The 12,468-nt window shown below is 42.5% G+C and overlaps 1 protein-coding gene across 10 annotated transcripts in view; it reads right to left on the reverse strand.

The window, feature by feature from the left end:
• The window catches only part of LOC128368113 (nuclear factor 1 X-type-like), a 109,618-nt gene that overhangs the window by 73,117 nt on the left and 24,033 nt on the right, over positions 1 to 12,468 (reverse strand). For 9 of the 10 annotated variants that reach the window (XM_053328876.1, XM_053328924.1, XM_053328932.1 and 6 more), the window contains one exon: positions 229 to 760. In XM_053328876.1, coding sequence (XP_053184851.1) covers positions 229 to 760 — 532 coding nt within the window. Of the gene's footprint in view, positions 1 to 228; positions 935 to 12,468 lie in introns of those variants that run through there. The other variant, XM_053328861.1, reaches the window with a different exon arrangement.

The raw sequence follows: 12,468 nt of genomic DNA on the forward strand, positions 1-12,468 counted from the left end.
ATTTATTTTTGTAATTTGAATTAATGTCATCCCCTTTGTGTTTCATTATGTGTCACACAAGCATGTGTTTAGGTGAGCCCTTGTGCTTCTTTGTGTGTATGTGTGTGATTATTCAAATGTGTGTGTACATTTATAGGCCCATGCACCCTGGCATGTATGACAAGTATTTATGTACGCGTGTGTTGGCAGTGCCCCCTCCCTAATGACAAGTATTCATTGGCCACATACCTGGCGTGTGGACGAAGTAGGCCAGGTAGAGGTCCAGCTCCTTGACGGACACACCGATGTGGTGCGGCTGGACGCACAGGCCAGGGTTGGTGCACTGTGGTGACTTGACCAGCCGTTCCCCGTCCGTGCTCTCTAGGGGGCTGCCCTTGAACAGGATGACCATCACCAGGTCCAGCCGCCACACCTTGTCGGCCTGGCGCAGGCAGTCGATGCGACGGATCTTGCCCTTCTGGTCGGGGTTGGACAGCACGCAGCAGGGGGGCTTTTTCCCCGTGATGGTGAGCACAAAGTCCTCACGGAACTCGGGCCGGATGTCCTTGCGGAGCTTGGCCAGCAGGCGCGAGGCCCACTTCTGCTTGATCTCTGGCTTCTCCCCCAACAGCTCATCCTTCACTGCGCGCTCTTCCTCCTTGGACATGCGCTTCTCGTGCTTCTTGAAGTATTTGCGCTTGCGGGCCTGCAGGTTGAACCAGGTGTAGGCGAAGGCGCGGACATGGGGCAGCAGGGCCTCGATGAAGGGGTGGAATTCATCCTGAATGAGGGAGGAGGATGGGGGGATTGTGGAGGAGGACAGGGAGGAGGGGGGGAAGCAGGAGGAGGCAGTGGAGAGAGAGGGGGAGAATGGGGGAGAGAAGGATGGGGAGAGAGGGAGTGGGGGTGAGGAAGGGAAGAGAGAGGAGAGGCAGTTAGCACCGGCGCGCAGCATGGAGGAGCGGCGCCTGCTCTGTGTCAGCGGAGGGAGAGAATGAGCGAGAGGCGCCGAGAGAGAGAGAGAAAGAGAGAGAGACAGACACAGAGAGAGAGAGAGAGAGAGAGAGAGAGAGAGAGAGAGAGAAAGATGCGCACTCTCTACCTAACACATACACATCACATTGAAAGACACACTTTACAAAACACTGAACACAATACTGAAACACTGAGGTAAGACATGAGAAAGGGAAATGAAGTATGTAGTCTGAAGGTTTCCTAAAATGATATTAGTGTAAATATCATGGCCTGCCTAAATAAATAAATACAAAAAAATGTGCTGGTTAAAGTATTACCACGCTAAACGCTAAAACAAAAACAGCATTATTTCTAGAAAAAAGTATTAATTCTAAAAATTCAAAAATAAATAAACATTTTATATCTATATCTAGAAAGAAAAAAGATGTAACATTTATAATAACATAATGTAGACTGACTGCATAAACTATAACAAATTATACATAAAACACTAACATAATTTGAGAGAACTCACATACCAAAATTCAGATTATTAAAATTAAAAGAGTCTAATTAAAAAGTAAAATTAAAATAAAATTTTGTCCATAAATAACATAACTCAAACTGACCTAACGACAGGAGTCACTACAAAGCATATGTGGATAAAACAGGAATAACATGGTAGTTACCATTTTGCTCTCTCATCATAAATTCACCCCGCCGATTGCAAAGAAACTTAAAATGCACCACGAGTACAGAAACTGGACTGTTGCGTCAAAAAAATGCGCTGGAGTAATGCTGCGTATATTAGAAAACAAAAGACTGAGGGAAAAAAATAAGCAAAAAAGAGAAGCTGAGAAACTGTCCAATAAAAGCAGCAGGGGGTAAAAAAGCTGAGAAAGAGGAGACAAGCCAAGGGGGCGCAGTGTAATACCAGCACAGGAACACAGGAGGTACTGTAGCAGGAGCTGCAGGAGAGGTGCTGTTTAAGAGCACAACAGAAGGAGAGTGTAGAGAAGTTCAGTAATCTCTCTGTCTGAAAGGATAAAAAAAGAACTAGACGTGCACAAACAAAGTAATACAGCAAATGCAGCAAAATGAATAAAACTGTCAAAAACTTTAAACAAGCCTCTTTGTTTGTTTGCAAAAAATATGTAGAAAAAAATATCTTGATGAGAAAACAAAAAAAAAAAAAATTGCTTGGCAAAGCGACGCGTGCTATTGGTTCAATTCTGTAGGATCTGCATAAGACTCACGGAGAGAGAGAGAGAGAGCTGGACAAGGGGGGTGCGGACGGAGGAGAAGAAGAAGAAGAAAAAAAAAAACAAAACAAGAGGACCGAATCAATGTTGGAAGAGTGTGCACGACCGCTGGCAAACCCGAGTGCAGCTTCTTTTTTCCCCCTCTTTCTCTCCAACTCTGTCTCTCTCTTTCTCTCTTCCTCTCCACTTTCCTTCTCTAACCATTGACTGAGTCTGTGCCAACACGCAGAGGGCCCACCTATTTGGCACCGAGTCTCAAACAGCCCAGCCAATACGCACGCTCCCAGCGCTGAAAGGGAGGGAAGAGAGAGATGGCAGAGGGAGAAGCAAAAGAGGTTTGGGGGGGGGAGGGAGGGAGGGAGGGAGGGGGGCAAGTGGATGGTTGGTGGCTGGTAGTGGAGAGAAAGAAAGAGGAGGAGGAGGAGGAGGAGGAGGACGGAGGGGGGATTGACAGGGATTGTGTGTGGTGCAGGCAGAAGGCGCGTCATTAGCCAAATAGACAAGTTCCAATCTAGTGCAAAGGCAAAGTCCAGAGGATATTAATTTTACATGCATCCAATCCAGACAGCACCCGCCTTCTAAAACCCCCGCATGTACCCCCCTCGCTGCCTTCGTCACCAGCGTGGTCACAGCCATCCCAACAAACCAGCTCGCTCTCCAACTGCATCCCCCCGCCCTCCCCCCTCCAGAAACACATCCTCTCTCGCTCTCTCTCTGCTCGCGTTACACCACCTTGGCATGGGATGGCATGAGAAAACACAGGCCCAAAATCCCACTAGACCCTGAGACCAGCAGCTGCTCCTGGATTTACCACACAAACAAAGAGAGGAGGGGGAAGAAGAAAATGCCCGTTACCCCCACCCCCCCCTCCCCAACCCCCCCCCCCCCCCCCCCCCCACCTCAACCACCACCCACCCGCCTCCCCCCAACAAAAAATACCATCCAAAAACATGGTCTCCTGTTTCAAAATGCACTCTCACATCCAAACTGGCCCCTTCACTCTTTTTTTTTTTTTTGTTACTCCACTTTAATAGCCCCAACAGCACAGACACAGAAACACATTAAAAGTTTCTGTTACCAAATTAGACGGCATTCTCGTTTGCCGCTAAGAGACTGGATTCAATGGACAATGACGACAGAAAATGCTGTGGTGGACAGCTCTGTGTAAGTAGCCTAAACATGCTGAGCTGTTTACTGAGGCAAGTGGATATTAAAAACTGTAAAAGTGCCGTAAACTATACTGCTAAACTATACTATTTATTATAATTCACAGAGATTAATCTAATGCGTTCACAATCAGATATGCTGGTCTTTGTAGTAATGAATAGAATTATAGTTTCCTATAGAAGCCGGTAAATTGCCCATATTTTCATCGTGTTGCATTATGAACTACACAATGAGACATAATAGACATAATTGGGACTGAACAGCAGCAGAAAGTGAGGGAACAGCACTGTATAGCTGCCCTGGCAAGCACTTTGTCTCATCCACATTGACTGACCCACATGACCTCAGAGGGCCAAGCTGTGCCCAGTGCACCATGGGAAAAATATCTCAGAGACAAAGGCTTCCACCACCAATCAATTCAATATAATATGAACAATAATATCTCCGTGATGGCTTAATGAAATAAGCAAGGACAGTGCTTTGAAATGTCATCCTTCCAAATAACAGAAAATGAACACATTTGGTCGTTTATGCCGTCCAATTTACGTGATTTAGTCCATGGGGCTCACAGGAATTATAGAGACATTGTCAAAACTGGAATCTCGGCATCGGGCAGCCACAAAAAGCTAACTTGTCATGTGGCAAAGTTGAGGGCCCGGCCATTTGATTGTGGGTTGAAGCCCCCTGCTGTGCAATGGGACAGGCTGTCTGTGTGAACGCTCTACAAAGGCCAGAGTCCTCTGGTTGGCTCCCAGGACCATCAGATATAGCCTGGCCTGCTCCCTCTGTCAGTGTCTGACAGAGAAGCCGCAGCCTGGATGACTAGCTGGTCCACTGACTGGCTGGCAAGCTGGCTGTTAGGCTGGCTGGGTGAATGACTGTTTGGCTACCAGGGTGGGTAGCTAGCTGGCTAGCCTGGCTGACTGACTGGCTTGTCACTGCTACTGCTGAGGGGTGGGGGGGTTGGGTGCAGACCCCATCTGGACCAGGCCGAGTCGGGCCGGGTGCCGATTGTTCATGCTAACATACGCCTGCCTCACACTGCCATGCTGAACACGAGAAAAATGTAGGAATGAGAGAAGATGGCGGAGGCAAGAAGGAAAAAAATATGGGTAACAGGAACATGAGGAGATGGAATTAAAGATGATGTGTGTGTTTGTTTTTGGGGAATAATGACAGAGGTGTGCTTGTCACTTATTTGAAAAGACTGAAGAGATCTACATTTTTTGATGAATGGGACACAAAGAAAACTAGTGGTGTGTGCCAAGTATTGCTGTCACTTCCTGTAATATCATCATGGCATTACTGACAGGCAAAATGATAATAACCAAGATTACTATCAGCGAAATCCAAACCTCCCTTTTGTCCATTCAAACTCGCAACACATTTGCTTTTGTAGTTCCAGCCCTGCAACATTTTTTCAGCAACATAACTCTTTTTAACTCTTTATATAACAAAGGATGAAAAAAAAATGAAAGAGCCTTATTGATACAACAAATTAATCTGTATTATTAAGCAAATACTATTTGTATGAAATGTGTAATCCTTGCAAAAAATCCCTGTTTTTAAAATCACTTATTTAAATCCATTGCCAAGCCTATTATGAACATAAACTGGACCAAATGCAAAATTATACACGACAGCATAACACAGGCTTTGAGGTCTGTGCACAATTTGCAGCTAAGGCAAGATCTTTTTATGATTTTGGCCAAGAAATGAGTCTGTGTGGCACCCTACTATTTAATGTGTCATTTTTTTGACATTTTAAAACCCACATTTCCTGTAGATCATTAAAGAAGGTTTCTCTTGTTTGCCCAGAGTTCTTCGGGGCAGAACGGGAGGTGGCAGTTTTTCAGGCCTCGGCCTCTGGAGTCTGTACGTATCAGCTCTGCAATAATTTGAGCGACAGCTCATCTTATCTCTGCATGCCATGCTCTGTCTTTCAGAAAATGACGACCTTTGTTCGCCAGGCTGGGCAAGAAAATCTCCCCTTCTGCCCTGAGAGCTACAACTAAAAGAGCAGGAAAGAAATGAACACCGCCACAGGTTTTATTAAAAAAGGCCAAGCTTGAAGCAGCACCAACTGCCAAACACGCAGACAAAAGAAACATAGGCTATTAAAAAAAAAAAAAAAACCCTGAAATTGTTGCATTCATGATTTTGGTGGTATTATACAATCAAACACAGATTAAAAACCAGTGTTTAGGCAAATTCTCCAATTACACCAATTTGTCATGTAGGCTGACTACAGACGTTAGCAGCTAATTTGAGAAAATATCCTAAATGCCCCACGGTTAAAAAGGCATGGAAGTTGCTAGAGCGCTGTAAAAATGGGGCCTAAAAATGCATAAGGGCACCAATTTCAGGTTTTAAACACAGGCCAGGTCCTGCTGTCAAGCTCTTTTGATTAACGTTATTTGCTATCTAAACACCACTGAAATAAAGCCTCAGAGGTTTAGCTGAGGGAGTTACAAGTTCTGTTTCCCTTTCTAACAAAAAAGGGACACGCAGCAAAAAACACTCTCTGAGGCCTGTCCTTCAGCTTAAATGTGTGTACCCTCAATTTGTAAAGATACATAAAAATCAAGCTCCTCGTATTAATTATTAGAAATCACCATGGTCACCGGCAAATTTGAACCTGCTCGACACCGGTGTAACTTTAGTTATGATGTCTTCCTCTGCCTACATCTTAACGGACGTCGCTTCTAACTGCCTGTTTGTAAGTTACTAACTATTTTTATGTTAAATAAACAAAATGTCTTGTTTATAACAGTAAATATTGTTTAAATATCAGATATATTTGACTGTAAAGTGTCTCTCCACCTCACCAGAGTAAACCGTTCCTCTTTGCACGCTTCGCTCGTGCGGCCTACTCCAAGAAAAAAGGGTCAAAATGAATCCTAAAAGTGGACTTGTAAAACTCAACTTGTAATTAAAAGAAGCTGAACTTGTAGTGGAGATCATTTGTAAAAAAAAAAAAAAAAAAAACAGCGTAAAGTGTGACCTCAGTGAAAGCAAGCATTCACATAAATGTGCAAAAAAGCGTGCAGCTCTCCTCAGGTTTTTGCATATTATTAATGTTGCCTGACGCATGGACGTTTTCACACAGGTTATTCTCACCTTCATGCGGAGATCATAGTCAGCTTTCTGTCTGCGGGCCATATTTGCATATGTTTTATTTTAACAACCGTAATTTGGGCCTGTTTTTCCACAGTGTCAATAGCTCTAATGAGCAATAACCTAAACTAAATTAGTGGTATTAATCCCATGTATGCAAATAAATGCCTAGGGGCTGACATTTGTATAAGACATGCTGCAAAAAAGATCATGACATTAATTTATTTAAAGCCACATCCTGCATGGTGAGGACTCTTTAGTTAAGACACATTCAATTTGTCCTTACTGGTCTCTGAATAGCAGCAAAGAGAGTAGAAGAAGATGTTGTGTTAAAGACACAAAGATCTCTCATTTTATTTTATTTTTTGATGTATTAAAACTTAAATTAAAAAGGAGGATGACAGGAGAAAGAATAAATCATAAAATGAAAAGGTCTAACTTCATCCTAACAGCTTAAACAGCTTTACAACAGGTCTTGTTTAAATTATATTAATAAACTCAGTTTTTATATTTCTTATTGATATGACAGTATAATAAATTATTGTATTACCATCAACATGCCCTAAATTATATACATTCCAACAAAATGTGATTACTTAATTCACAAAGAAAAATTAGAATCCATTTTAAAAGCCATAAACAATTGATATCATTAAAGAATCAACAGTGAAATCATGCAAATGTAATTTGAGATTATTTTTTTAAACAAAGGGACCATTTTTAATTAATATTCTTACTAAAGCATAATTTGAATAATAACATTAAATCGTCATTTTTTGTAGTTTAATTTAAAAATCCAATAATTTCAAATTGTTTTTAAATTAAGTAAATACATTGTCAGAAGCTGAACTGAATATATATATTAAAATATGGTCTAATAAAACAATACTTATAATGATAATAATCATTTAATTTTTTCTTATATTTGATGGAAGAACAGGAAATCCACAGTTAGCCTTTACTCTTTTCAACATTTTATTTTAGCAACATTTAGTCTTAAAATCTAATTACAAAGACAGACGCTAAACTTAATTTTAAGTTTAAAGAAATGCTGCAAGCATGTTACTAAAGGCTGTATTAGTCAGAGAAAATTGTATTTGTCTCACACACAAGCTTTTTTGTTTAGTCTTATCAAGATCTGAAGAGGAAACACGTGCACACACACACACACACACACACATACACATAAAGCTGATGAAGGTTACAGCGTGTCAGGACATGTCTGGAATTCAACTCTGACATCTGCTGTGTAAAATCACATATTGACAAGTACAGTGGTGATGTAAGGGAAAGACTGTGAGAGATCTGAACTATTTTCCCTTTGTGTATTTGTGTGTGTGTGTGTGTGTGTGTGTGTGTGTGTGTGTGTGTGTGTGTGTGTGCGTGTGTGTGTGCGCGCGCTCAGGCCACTCTTAATGGCCTGCAATCATTTGGATTAAGTATCTTGAGCTGATTGCATATAAATAAAACTAAAAAATGAACAATTGCCTCACATTTGACATAAAACAGGGACCCTCGGCCCATTTGAATGCAGCACAGGCATTGTGCCATTCCAGTGCTCTCTGTTAAAAAAGAAAAAGGAAGCAGTCGAGGACTGTGCAAAGTTTCCATGTTTTCTTCCTATGAGGAGGGCAGGAAAAGTAAGGTGCGCACAGAGCAGGCCAGTCTGGTGAGTAACACCCTCCCATTAAGGTGATGAGTTAGTAACCTCACTAGCCTCAGGGATATGAAATAATTAAGGACATGTTGACATAAACCACTATTTCCTTGGAAACTATAATGAAAGAGAAAAAAAATAAGTGTTCTTTCTTTTTCTTCCTCTTTCATTCACTTATTCACTTATTGAAGCCCACACACATGCATTCACACACAGACGCACATTATTCCTCTTAAAAAATTCCTCCTTAACTTCTCATCACTGCCAGTCCTTCACATTTCCATCCAGCTCAAACCTATTCATCCATTCTACTGCCTGGAAGAGGAAAAAAAAACTTTCCCTCTGTCTGCTCTCTTTCTCCCATCGGCACAGATTGATGTAAAAAGTGTGTCTGCGCATCGTTTGTAATTACGCCTGTTTACACACTGAAGCATTACTATGTGTGAAAGTCTGGAAGCCATTTGTGGCATGAGACTGAGAGGGAAAGACAGCGCGAGCAAGCTTTAAACAGCTCCAGAGACACAAGGACTGATAGCAAGCCGGGGCTTCTGACATGACTACAGACCTGGATAATTTTATTCTCAAATATGCTTTCCCATTTGTGCGATGGATTTGTCTGGGCAGACGGTTTCAGCCTCAAATGTAAACACATCAAAGATAAGATCAAGGGCTCTTCATGATTTTTTTATGTATCCAAAATTTATTCAGCTAGGGTTTTCTTGAGGTTTGTGTGGTTTTTCTGTGACTCTGACCCATCTGCATACATTTCACCACATACAGTTAATTATAAACATGACTGTAACCCCACAAGTAAGTTATATTACCAATTTATATTCTGGAAATATTTGGAGAGTTGAATTAAATTTGGACGACTGAAAATACATTTTGTACTCATCATTTGTTAAATATATGGTGGATTTTTTTTGGCTTAGATTTGGTGGAAAGAATTCAAAACTTATACACTGCATGCACTAAAATGCATTGAGGGAACTGAAAAAGACAGCTGTGTGAAATGTTATACATTTGCCCTTCATAATGCAAAATGGACTGTTAATCTTGATGAGAGTAACGTCAATTAGACAGAATGTTTCTTTTAGGGATGATGTTATCATGGTATAAATAAAACTGGGAAAAATTATAGATTTCAAACTAAATTAGAAGATTCTGGCACTGCATGTTACAAACAATGATTTAATAAAACCATTTCAACATGTGGCTGCAGCTAGATGGGGCGGTATAGGGTTACATGCAGGCATACAGTGTAAATGAATACATATAGACTACTGCGTAATCTGTGTTTATATTACAAAGCTTTCTGTAGTGTCACCATGGCAAATACACACACATAAACTGACTCACACACATACTGTTGGTGTGGCACTTTTCCGACAGGACGTTGCAGTAAAACTGAGAGTGCAGCATTTCCCTTCGATAACAACCATTCCTGATTAGGTCAAGTAGCCAGTGTGATTCTGGGGGTGTGTGTATGTGTGTGTGTGTGTGAAGGGTGGTGGAGGAGTGTGTGGCTTTGCACAGGGTGACAAAATGCGGCAGCTTTTTGCTTCAACTATACAGGGAAGGCGAGCGTCTGTCTCACACTTTCTGTCTCACTCCCAACCGAGGTGCATGCTGCACACAACTACAGTGTTCCAGTCGGCACATGCCAGCGGCGCACACTGGCTACCATGCCCTGCCTACAGCTGCAGCGAGGGCTTTGAACCTCATGGTTAGCAAATACAGCAGGAATCAAGCAGATAATGAAACCCGATATCCCCTCCCCACCATGCCCTGCTCCAACAGCAGCCAAGGCCTGCTTCTCCTCACACAAGAGATGCACTATTGAGAGACTTTCTCTCTCACTCTTTCGCTCCCCCTCATTCTTTTATTTCTCCCTGGTCCTCATTCTGCCAGTCGGCAAGGCGAGATGCCAACCTCTCCCCAAAGCCGGGCATAGTGCCCTCACCCTTTATTCAAATGCTTCAACTCACACATTCATTCTGTTCGCCACAGCGTCACCTTCTCCTCCACTCCTTTATTTATTTATTTCTCCTCTTACTCTGCAATCTCTCCAACACTTTTTCCCTTTCCTGTACTCTGTATTGTTGCTCCACTTCTACCATGCCTCCCTCTGGTTTTTTGCTGCTTCACCCTATCACTTCTCGTAATTGCCTGTACTCTCTCTATCTCAATTGCTATCCATCTCTTCTAGCATCTCTTACTCCGCTCCCCCACGCGCCTTTCACTGTGGAACTCCCTCTCCCCACTTATTCTTGCTGCCTCGCTCTCACACAGCTTGACTCACCCAGACTCAAACTTGAACACTCATTCCTCAGCCGGTGCCAGACAGGCAAGTGCAGAAACTCCCTTTGCCCTCTCCCCCTCTCTCTCTCTCTCTCTCTCTCTCTCTCTCTCTCTCTCTCTCTCTCTCTCTCTCTCTCTCTCTCTCTCTCTCTCTCTCTCTCTCTCTCTCTCTCTCTCTCTCTCTCTCTCTCTCTCTCTCTCTCTCTCTCTCTCTCTCTCTCTCTCTCTCGCACTCTTCTTCTATCTCTTTCACCCTTGCTGTCTCCCTAGCACACACACAGCCACTCATGCTGCAACCCATGCCCTGGTACTTCCCTTAAAGGGAAAGAATCTCTCCAATAAATTATACTTTGTCTTCATCTGCTGCAGTTTGTGTAACCATTATTATATCTCTCAGTATTTAGTATTAAATGTATAATTTGCAAGAAGCCAGCTGGCGTGTTTCTCCATACCTTCAATGTGAATTTGTTCCCTATTACTGTGTGATTGATTGCTTCCTTGATTGTTTAGTGAGGTCTTTCTGGTGTGCACACTCACCGTTCACTTAAGAAAAGATACAGGCTGCAAAGGTTTAAACATGTGTTGGGTCATGTTTACATGCTTCACAGACTTAAATTTTTTTCATATCTTGAAAAATATGGTAGAATGCATCATGAATGATGATTACACAAATTCCAATCCTCATGATGAGAATTATTAACCCTGAGATGAAATTCTACAACACTTGACTTTATAAAACTCTTTAAATCCATTATTTCAACTCATAACTCTAAAGTTATCTAGCTGGAAACTGTGTTTTTTTGTGTGTGAAGAGGTGATGTTTGTAGGGACACAAGAGAAATATTGATAGGGTTTGTGTTTTTTTATCATGCAGTTCTTAATTGTGGGAAATCTCTGCAGAAGTCATTCAATCTGTAATTCATAGTAAAACAGGAATCTGGTTTACTTCCTACAATCCTACAAAGAAAACTAACTAATTTAAGAGTTCTTGAAACTAAAAAAAGCAAAACTTCTTAGCCTGGTGACCACAAATTATAATTTACACCTAGTACACTGCAAATGTTTGTGGCATGCTAGTTTGGATAGGAAACCAACCCTGTTAGCATCCCAATTCAGCTTCAGTGAGCTCCCTATCAGGAACACTGAAGCTTGCAGATTTAATTCTGCTTATCGTGTGGGCTGGAGTTTTGCCTGTGCAGGATTGGCGCTGCGAGGGTTAAATGGTGCCCGCTCCCTGTGGCATGATATGAGCTGGGCCTTTGCCTGTGCATTCTGCCTTGTCTGTGCTGAGTTGGTAGTGTTAGGGGTTAAGAGTGGGTGGCTGCTCCAAGTGGCCTCCTATCCGACTTTGATCCCATTAGGGTTAAAAAGGTGTCTGTTCCAAATGGCTTCCTGAGAGCTGGGTCTTAATCTGTGCTATGCTTGACAGAGTTTGGGTTAAAGGGAGACGGGCTCTTGATATGGCAGCAAGTTATGCATGACTCTGAGTTGGCAGTGTGAGGGTTAAAGGTTGCTCTACCCATTTTGACTGGCATTCCCTGTAGGGCAAGCACCACGCCAGGCCGGAAGAAACACAGAGGACACAGACAAACACATGCGAGGCAAGAAACAAAGACCCTTCACAACCACACGCACACTCACATAGACACACAGAGACACGTGTGCACACACACAATAGATAAATCATTTTGAAACGTTTATTCTCTCAAACCAGCGCTTTCCTTTTTGAGATGAATCCTGCAACAAAGCAAAGGGGGGACGACAGACAGACACACGATGCAGACGGGCGCCTCTGGGAGAGTGTGTGTGCAGTTATCTCCTCTGTGACCACGCTCGCTGGCTTCCCTAGCCTAAACTACTGCCTCACACAGACCTCAGGAGCACCACAGCACCACAGGCAGACAGCCATAAGTACATGTCCTCAGAGGGGACATAAAATGGAGGAAACCCACCTCGATAAAAAGGCACCTCACAAACGAGAGGAAAAAAGAAAGAACAAACAAAAAATGCTGTATCATGATCCACTCTTCA

Source organism: Scomber japonicus, chromosome 2, assembly GCF_027409825.1.
Source record: "Scomber japonicus isolate fScoJap1 chromosome 2, fScoJap1.pri, whole genome shotgun sequence".
Classification (NCBI taxonomy): Eukaryota; Metazoa; Chordata; class Actinopteri; order Scombriformes; family Scombridae; genus Scomber; species Scomber japonicus.